General features: G+C 35.4%; 1 protein-coding gene across 1 annotated transcript; it reads left to right on the top strand.

Annotated features, from left to right (window-relative positions):
* The first annotated feature begins 2,407 nt into the window (after nucleotides 1-2,407).
* On the top strand, nucleotides 2,408-5,431 carry LOC141829357 (PI-PLC X domain-containing protein At5g67130-like). The gene is made up of 8 exons (XM_074716809.1): nucleotides 2,408-2,490; nucleotides 2,571-2,693; nucleotides 2,775-2,912; nucleotides 4,100-4,198; nucleotides 4,293-4,596; nucleotides 4,675-4,898; nucleotides 4,972-5,056; nucleotides 5,157-5,431. Exons 1-8 carry the CDS (start codon nucleotides 2,428-2,430, stop codon nucleotides 5,318-5,320), a joined length of 1,200 nt encoding a protein of 399 aa, XP_074572910.1. The 5' UTR covers nucleotides 2,408-2,427; the 3' UTR covers nucleotides 5,321-5,431.
* The last annotated feature ends 5,133 nt before the right edge of the window (nucleotides 5,432-10,564 follow it).

Below are 10,564 nucleotides of genomic sequence, written 5' to 3'. Positions count from 1 at the left end.
CATAAATAAAATTATGTTTGTAGTTGAATTATTTGAGCAAGCAATCTCAAAAATGCAAGTTTTGCGTCAATAATAAGTTACATGTGACCATTTGGTGGATGCATCAATTAAACTTATAAAATATCTCTAAATGATCCACATGGTGAGTTAGTGGATCCACATGTATCACCATAAACTTATTTATCAATCCAAAGGACTCGATTCCAATTTTATATAGTGATGATTGGAGAATATGAAGCACATGTAAACTCATTTGCTTAAGAATATAACCAATTTGATTTAATAATACATATGCTAGCTCTTCTAGAGCCTATATAATTAAATGTATATTATCATATATATATATATATATATATATATATATATATATTTTTTTTTTTCTTTTCCCATCTATTTAGTTAGGAAAAATATTTCTCAATTATTGCATTATCCATAAGATACATATCCTTATTTTATTAATTTTATATTATAAGATCATATAAATTTTTTTATTAATATAAAAATTAAATATGGAAAATATCAAGAGTCACCAATGATAATTAAAAGTCTAAGAATCTAGAAAAAGTGAAAATTTACAAAGAGTTATTATATAATTATAAATATATGATATATTTTTATTATAAATAAAGTCTAACAAAATTACATATGATATAATTATAAAATAACATAAACTTTTATATAGAAATCCAATATGTTATTCATTGTAAAATTAAAAAACTTATAATATCAACTATAATTCTAATCATCCAGTTGAAAATTAAAAAAGAAAAAAAATTCTCAAACATTCACTTTAGACCTTTTTATTTTATTTGATATAAATCTAGTAAAAAAACTGAGTTAAATTAAAAAAAGTTGTATAAAAGTTAATTAGGAGTTTGAATTTGTATTATAATATTATCGAAAGGAGTTTAATCTAGATAGTAAAATTGAACATTTTTTTTCAAGATTAATGATGTTAAAATGACGACGATGCATCATCATCCATCCATACTCTCATATCCAAACACGATAACATATTATCAAAGAAGTCAATAAATTTTCAGGGGGCAAAATGAAAATTTTATCTATCAAATTTAAATGGGTGGATCCGCCACTTCAACGCCCCATTAGAGCGCGATTCCATAGATATGTAGGGTGATAAATTCAGATACACAAGTAGAAGGTACATGATGAGATGAATATTAGATCATGAATTCCCATAAAATTCAATCCTTAACTATTATATCAAAAATATTATACATTCATTGTTTGCGTTACGTCCTCGAGGCATCTATCACAAATTCAAATTCAAATGTTCTACCATTGAGTGGTTTCAATATCACTTCAATTACAACGCAGTTGGCAAAGGCAATCTGAGCAAGGACATTCTCTTTACTCCCCCTATTTAATTCCTTATCACTTTTCAATTTAATTAAATTCACAAATTTTACATCTAAAATATTTTAAAAATTTCTTAGAATCTCATCTTAAACTATTTTGAAGGACTTCACCATATCAAAATTAATCGAAGCCATAATTAAAATTAATATTGTTTAGACTTTTATTTATTTATTTTATTAGCAAGAAAGCGACTCAAAGCTTCTTGATAAGCTTGGCGTTAAACTAAACCCCAATTAACATTAATATTATTTTAAAAACACATTCTTAAATCTGTATTCAACGAATAGAAAAACCCACTCGAATGATTGAACCAGAACCACTTTAATCATTTAAAATATAAAGGAATATCTTTTATTGTCATTACGTTTAACAAGTATTTTATTTTTTTTAAAAAATATTAAAATAGCATTCCATTTTAATTTTTTTGTCTAAAAATATTTTTTTGATATATGAAAGTACTGTAATTTTTTATGATCATAAAAATACTGAGGCTATTTTTATTTTTTTTCCCCTTTGAAAAATGTATTATATTATTTATATTTTAAAAGATGTATTTATTTTAGAATCGTCAAACGGATTAACTTACGATGGAACGAATAAATCAATCAGAAATCTGACCTATGGAGGGGTGGGGTGGATCAACTCAGCAACTTGACAAGTTATGAAATCTTCAATCTAATTCAATAAAAGACATATTGCGGAAAAAATGAAAAAAAAATAAAAAAATTTAAATTTAAATTAAATGTCAAATTAAAGTTTTTAATTTTAAATTATAATTTAAATCAATCAAATTTATTAGTTTATTAATTCATTTAATTTTAATTTTAATTATTTTTAAAAAAATTTCTCAATCTATAGATCAATTTAAATCTATAAGAGATCGATTCACACGGATCACGAACTAAATCCACGATAAAATTTAAAATTTAAAATTATTTGGCAGGACCTTGTCCAACCAACGCTGCTCTATATTATTTGCGTGTACGCCATTTTGAACGAATGTTATTCATCCTCTGACGAAGCTTGAAGTCCCTGCGGCATCTCCAAATGCTACTCCCTTGGCTGCTGATCCTGCATCTATCCCTTCTTCCATCGGCTTCTGCCGCCGGAGTCCGTCCCCCGCCACTCTTCTCAAACTTCTTCTTGATCTAATCTTTACTTCTTACTCTGTTCCTCTGTTTACCGCGAAGCTCGGCGGCACCTGCTTGTCGAATGACAACTGCGGCGCTGGCTTACACTGCGAGACTTGCCTGGCGACCGGCGACGTCCGGACGAGGTGCACCCGGGTCAAGCCCACCGATCCCAAATCCAAGGTCCTCCTCCTCTCACCCAGTCTCCTTTCTCACCCGGTTGCTGCAGCGACTGAGTTAGTGGTGGTGCGATGAATGGAACAGGGGACCGGGCTGCCCTTCAACAGCTACTCGTGGCTGACGACGCACAACTCGTTCGCAAGACTCGGCCAGAAATCTCTCACCGGAACGCCCATACTCACCGCGGAGAACCAGCAGGACTCCATCACCGACCAGCTCAACGTAAGCTACTAACACCGACCACCACCCCCTTTTCCATTTCATTTCTCTTCTATGTTTTTCCCTCCAAGTAAACGCAGCATAGAATATGTAGCATTAATGGAATTCGTCATACTTTATTGATATCAATTATTGCAGGCATGCCTAGCAGAATAATCATTCTTTCTTCTGTGCAACTTCCTTGTAAGATTATTTTAGATGTCCACTTCTGTGAAATAAAGAAGGAAAGACAAACTTAAAGGATTTGTATTGATAGATTAGGCTGTCTTGAAGAAAAACATGTCTTTTTTAATGGATAAAAGCTAAGATTGAGGTGTCATGTAGGTCCACTAGATAATTCAAAATTGAAAAATAAGGTAACTTTCAAGGAAAGTCCTGTTTTGATGTTTACATTGACAAACCTTGAACTTTTCTGTCCTTTCACTGAAACTTTTATCTTCCAAGTAAGAGTTCATTCCTAGAATAAGATGTGGCAGTTAAAGAAGGAATAAGATTGGCACCAGAAATCTCTTCTTTAGTTCTGTAATGTATCAAATAAGTTCCATTTATATAGTTTGAGAGACTAGATGGGGAATCACATGGTCTTATTCAAGAAGGATGAGTAGGCAATTTGTTAGGATTTCTGAATGTTCAATACATGCATTTAGATTTCTCTGCATGACATGTTAATAAGCTTCATTTTCATCATTGCTTAGTTTGCAGATTGCAAAATTCATAAGGATATTGCGTCGGAAGGGCCAAAATTCACTTGAGTAGAAAGCTATATTTAGATGTCATAGATTACTATTCTCACTAGGAGCTAAAGGTAACTATTTCATATTGCCAAACCACTTAGTCAATATCAGTTGGTAGTAAACAACAGAGAAAATTAAATCTTTATATTCAAATTGATTGATCTTTCGAAGAGACCTTCAGATGAACAGGTGAAGCAAAGTGATTCTACTGCTGTTAAATCATCACTATGAATAGATGAACTTGAAGTAAGGTGTGATAACCTACTTCGGTTAAATCATTATGAAGCGATGAACTTGTTATGAGGCATGATAATAACACACTTTACTAGATAACAGCACTAATTTATAGAAGGCTTTTATCTTCTTTTCTTGGACTTTGATGATCTTATTTCTGTCAAATGACTTGTTACATGCTTCCGATCTTCTCACATTGTGTAGTTGGTGACATGAGTACAGAATGGTGTTAGGGGTTTGATGCTGGATATGTATGACTACGAGAACGATATTTGGTTGTGTCATTCATTTGGTGGAAACTGTTACAACTTCACTGCCTTTGTAAGCTCCAATTGTTACTCTATGCGATAAGTTCTTTGTTTTATAGAGGCCATTTTGCATCCTTTTTACTCGTACTAAAACATTGCCTGTGCAGCAACCTGCCATTAATGTACTTAAGGAAATTCAAATGTTTCTGCAAGTAAACCCTTCAGAGGTGATAACAATATTTATCGAAGACTATGTAACATCTCCTAAGGGCCTCACACGAGTTTTCAATGCTTCTGGACTGATGAAGTATTGGTTCCCAGTTTCAAGGATGCCTAAGAATGGTGGGAATTGGCCATTGCTAAGCGACATGATCACCAGGAATCAGCGACTGCTTGTGTTCACATCAAAATCAAGCAAAGAGGCATCTGAGGAAATTGCATACGAGTGGAGATATGTTGTCGAAAATCAATGTGAGAAGGAACTGTTATTTATCATTTCTTGCATTGCCACAATGAGATATGCTCTCAATTATGCTTCAAGTTTTGCAGATGGAGATGAAGGAATGAAATTGGGTTATTGCCCGAGCCGTGCTGAGTCTTTGCCTATGAACTCATCATCAAGATCACTTGTTCTAATGAACTACTTCCCCTCGCTTCCTAACGTAGCAACCGCCTGCAAGCACAACTCAGCACCACTTGTGAGCATGATGAACACATGCCACAACTTGTCAGCCAACCGCTGGCCTAACTTCATTGCGGTCGACTTCTACAAGGTCAGTGGTTCTTGTCAATTTCTAAAGATTTTTCAGTAGATCACTGGCCGGCACATTCTGAGTTGTGTTCCAGAGAAGTAATGGAGGTGGAGCCCCAGAAGCTACTGACATAGCAAATGGTCACCTTCTTTGTGGATGCAGTGATATAGCCTACTGCAAATTAAGAAACATATTTACTGAAAGATACTAAGGATGAATAGGTGTTTATAACAGGTGTTAATGATAGCAATATATATACCAAAAATGAACTTCTTTAACAGGTTAATGCTTCTTACGGTCAATGCGATGTTCCACCAGAAGCTGGTGATGCAGAAACATCATCTGCTAAAGCATCAAATGCTCAAATGCTTTCAAGCCACTTCCAACATCATTGGGTGCTAAGAATCATGTTGATTTATAGTGGCTTATGGCTCTTTCTGTAAGTAGTCATGTACTCTTTTGTTACCTCAGCAACCACAAAATGTTTTTGGCTTCCCAAACAAATATTTGTTCCTGTTCCCATGTCTAATTAATTTATACTGTGGTAGGATGTTGATTGCTGTGTTAGTGACCAGATGCTTTAATATCATTATTGATGTCAATGAATGTGCAAGATTAAGAAAACAGAAGAAATATTAACAGATGTCTTTCCTAAGTTTCTATCCTTCCTACAAGATTCGATGATGGTTTAGGACTGTTGGTTTGACAATTCAAAATCGCTAGTTCAATGGTTAGGAATTGTTGGGTTCGAAGAATTTGACTCTTAATTTTAACCTTCAAAGGTGGTCACGATTTATAGTTTGGAACCATCGGTTATGGTTTAATTCACAATTCATGACGATTTAAGATTATTATTTATATTTTATTTTAAAAAAATATTTATAAATTTATAAATGTGAAAAATTAAAAAAAATAAAAGGCATGAATTTATTTAAGTTGTCTACGTAGCTAGTCAAAATAGAGAATTGAAACCCACGTAGTTCATTAGTTCTTTCAATATCAAACTCTTCTATTCCATTTTTTGGAAGTTACATTCCTTTTATTCTTTTTGCAACTTTAGTGTTTCATCCAATCATTAACTAGAGCTTAAGCTTCCAAAGAGTTGAAAGCTAAAGTAGATCATCTTTCATCCTAGATATTACTTTTGAAATTAAATATTTATTCTACAATAATAGTTATCATCAAACAAATTTTACTATGATAGAGAGGATGAGATAACTTTAAATTTTCTGTAATCATCATTGTAAAATATTAAAATTCTTTTGTTACTGAAATCAAAGAAAGACAAATAACTCTCAAGTTCTAATCCCTTTAATGCCATTATTTTATAATTATCTTCACTTTTACTATAATAATGTATCATAGACCAAGACCCCTTAGTTTTGCATTTGATACCGATGTTTTTTTTATCTAATATTAATATTATTATATTTTAGTGTGATGAGACATATATATCATATGATATTCCGGCTAATATACCGTGGATGATCAAGTTACCAATTCATGAACTGTTGACATGCACGTTCCTCAAAGATAGTCGCATAGAGAGATGAAAAAGACCTAAAAAGCACTCAAAAAGAAAGTTAGAATGGTGTCGAGGGTGGTCTCGATAAACCACTCCGATGCTCAAGTTAAGATTTTGCAGGAGAAAGGAGTTTAAAGGCTTGGGAAAATTGAGGTTAATGTGTGCATATATGTGCCTATAGAGTATGAACAACCTTTTATAGACTTGATCTCCGAAATATTAACGTCCGTTTAGGAAATATTTTAAGATACAAGATTTTATTCCGATATACGCATTCTAATATTTATTCATGTTTTTTGAAATATTTTTCTTATTCTTCAGGTGAAATTGTCACGTTCCAAGAGACGACCGTTCAAAAAATTTTGACAACATCTCCCCTGTAACAATTCAACTTTTCCTGAATACAGTTTAACATAAGACTTACATGGCCGTTCTACAATATAATACATGTATTTAAACTGCTAAACTGTATGAGTAAAGACCCACACGACCACACCCTAATCCAATACATGCGTGTAAAATAACATACCACAATAACATACCAAAGATATATCACCACAACGATAAATCGACCACGATTATACGAAAAATCTCAAAGCATACTAAAATGCATTATAATTAAACATCGATAAACTGCAAGTCTATGAAATCAGAAACTACGCAAGCGAAAGTATAACCACACTAAAATCCATATAAACGGATACAAATTCAAACCCATAAAAGGTAAAACCATACAACCAAAACACTTCTGCTGTGAGATGACATAATTGGCAGATCTCGTCTGACATCAGTAGTAATCTCCTATCTATTACCCGAGGAGACATAAAAAACCCCAGAGTCTGAGTGGTGAGTACAAAATACTCAGTTAAGAATCGTAAAAAAAAATCGGGCGATAAAAAAAAATCGTGCAATCGGTTCCGCCTTCGTGGGAGAAGAAGTCGCGCGAGGGACATGATTTAAGGAGACGAGAGGTGAAAACCCTAGCCACCTCTTCCCATAGCCGCGACACCCCTTTTGCCCTAACGCGCAGCCGCGAGTCGCAACACCTTCTGCTCGCGACGCCTTCAACCCCGACGCCTCCTGCCTTCGCTGTGATGCTGGCTTCACGAAAGACCCTAGATCCGTCTCCCCTTTCCTCCTTCTCTGTTCCAGCCGACGACGAGCCCTGCCTATTTGAGCCGGCGATCGCGCGTGGCGATTGAAAGGGGTCGCGACGAAGAACCCTTTTGCCTCTTCTTGTTCCAACCAGCGGTGACTTCCGCCGTCCCTTGAGACCTGTCGTCCCAGCACCGCACCGGTCGGTCGGGGAACTAGCGCATGCGGAGCTCGCTCCGTCACATAAAGGAGGTAGCGATTACAACATTTCTTGAATTTAGGGTGTGATTAGGGATTTAGGGATTTTAGTGGTTGAGATAACTTTGATATGAGATTTTGACTTTGATTGTCCCCTATTAGGATAGGCTATGATGCTAATTAAAAAGGAAATTTCAAGGTAGGATTTTTCATTAATTGATGTGTAATTAGGATAGATAAATAATTAGATTCTGAGATAAAGGTAGTAAGAATGGGAGATATTACGAGGAAGCGAATATTTGACTTAGGGTGGTTCGAAATGTTTAGATTTCGTAATATTATTTTTATTGAATAATATTCTGATTATTTGAATTATTTTAATATTATGTATAGATACTAGTCCGAGTGGAGCACGCTGATCTGCTGACACTCGAAGCCTGGTAGACACAAAAGTGGGTACCTTCTATCCTTGAACTCCTACATTTTTCCTGTGCATGAATAAATAAAATTAAATGGATATATATATTTATAGATGATATAATTATTTTTAAAAGGAGATTGAATGACCTTCAATATAATTGGCTAATTTCCTGTTCGTGCATAGGTTCATCTGGGGGAATTAAAATGGGAAAGGGTGTTTTTAAAATTTAAATAGATATTTTTATTTACTCTGCTATTGATACTTATCTTTTTATACTGCATGACCTTTTATTTCTCATATTGTTGATATTACATCTGTTGATGCAGTTTTGTCCCGATTGTTGTTTTGATGTTGACAACGATTTAAGTTCATTTTCAGATTGATCAATGAGTGATTAGGTCAGAGAGGGCTCGGTAGCTCATTCTCTGGATCGGATTGAGCCGGAGAGGGCTCGGTAGCTCGTTCTCCGGATTAGGTCAGAGAGGGATCGGTAGCTCGTTCTCTGGACCGGATATAGTCGGAGAGGGCTCGGTAGCTCGTTCTCCGGACTAGGTCAGAGAGGGCTCGGTAGCTCGTTCTCTGGACTGGATGGAGTCGGAGATGGTCGGTAGCTCGTTCTCCGGACTAGGTCAGAGAGGGCTTGGTAGCTCGTTCTCTGGACCGGATGAAGTAGGAGAGGGTTCGGTAGCTCGTTCTCCAGATTAGGTCAGAGAGGGCTCGGTAGCTCGTTCTCTGTACCGGATCATGGTCGGAGAAGGCATGGTAGCCTGTCTTCGGAGCGGATCATTATCAGAGGAGGCTTAGGAGCTTGTTCTCTAATTACGTGATCCAATGCGGTTGGCTCGGGTGAGACCCAAGTTAACCTGATCAAGTATGGATTTAGGGTTTAATGTTTAGCTTGGTTTAATCGATCAGTGAATCGATTAGCCAAGGATGAGTTGGTTAATCGATCTAATGATCGATTACAGAGCTTTAATCGATCTGGTGATCGATTACAGAGTATTCTGTAACAATTCGCAAAACCCACAAAACGTACCATAATCGATTGGGCAATCGATTATGGTGAACTGTAATCGATCAGGTGATCGATTACAGGTTTAATGAGAAACCGGGTTAGCGTCTGGTAATCGATCACCTGATCGATTACCATGCCTTAATTGATGAGGTGATCGATTAAGGGCTTGAGTAATTGACTGGTTGATCGATTATAGGCTTTACAGAGGAGAGAATTACGACGTTTAATCGATTGTTTGATCGATTAAGACATTTCTGATCGTGTTCAGGTTTCTGCTCTGATTTCTGTTGCTTGCTGTGCTAATCTCTGATCTTTGCAGGTAGAGTTTGAATTTGATGAAGAACAGGAAGAGTCAAGGGATTACTTTCTATTTTCACAGAGTTGTCGAGCTTTGACTTTCATGTTTCTCCGGAAAACGACAACAACGGAGCTCTGAGTTGTGCACAGGGGAATGATCAGGGTGATCAGTGAGAGACTGATTATCCACTTTTAATTATTTATTTACATATGGATATTGAGTTTAAAATATTTGTTTAAATAACAAGGATTGATAATACTAGTGATGATATTTAATAATGATGATACTTGATTTCAGACAAAAATAAAGGAAGTTATCTATAAATACAGAGATACAGATATATACATATATATTATGTATAAATGGAAAACGATATGAAGTAAATGAAATTGAGATAATAAAATATGATCTATTCTATTTTTCTTGGCTTCTTAAACAAGATTAAATTCATGCACATCTTTTCTGATTACCCACTTAGCCTTTGGCTAACTACCTGCATTCTTTGGCTTCCAATTTTGCAAGCACAGATTTGATACTACCTTGGTTCAGTTTCTTTAGAGTTGCTTAGAGACCTCTACATGCTAATTTTCAATTGGGTTTACTTTAGCTTATGGTATATTTTATTGTACTAGTTCCTTATTATATTGTCACCAAGTGAGGTACCTCCCGGTGTGCGGGAACGACACCTCCGGGACATGACAAATTTTATTGGTATTAGAGCAGTTAGATCTTTTCGGGATTAGTCTTTGCATTTTTAGTATATCTGATACCAATTTTATTGGTATCAGAGCTAAGATCATGATTTCTGTCCGTAGGTTTCAACTATATTTTGGGATTTTATTTTCTGCGTGTGATTTATGCAAGTCAAGTGTGTCTCTGAGCTATAGGATTTAGAGGTCCTTTATTTACTCAAATATCCTAATTACAATCGATTATTGAAATTTTTATTTGATTTTTAAACGTGATGCCATGAGGCGTACTTATCCGTGATCGTGGTTGGGGCAGTAGCCATGCCCGTAGCCGCATCCGTAGTACGGATGAATGGTAGTAGTCGAGGTTATGGTCATACACGTCAGCGTGCCTCGACTACTCAGAGGGTTGATCGTGGTTTGCATGAGACACCACTCTCCCCATC

This window comes from Curcuma longa, chromosome 5 (assembly GCF_044706935.1).
Source record: "Curcuma longa cultivar G26 ecotype Majalengka, Jawa Barat chromosome 5, ITB_CL_G26_1.1, whole genome shotgun sequence".
In the NCBI taxonomy this organism is placed as follows: Eukaryota; Viridiplantae; Streptophyta; class Magnoliopsida; order Zingiberales; family Zingiberaceae; genus Curcuma; species Curcuma longa.
The sequence above is the reverse complement of the archived record's forward strand: the minus strand, read 5'-3'. Positions and strand labels throughout refer to the sequence as shown.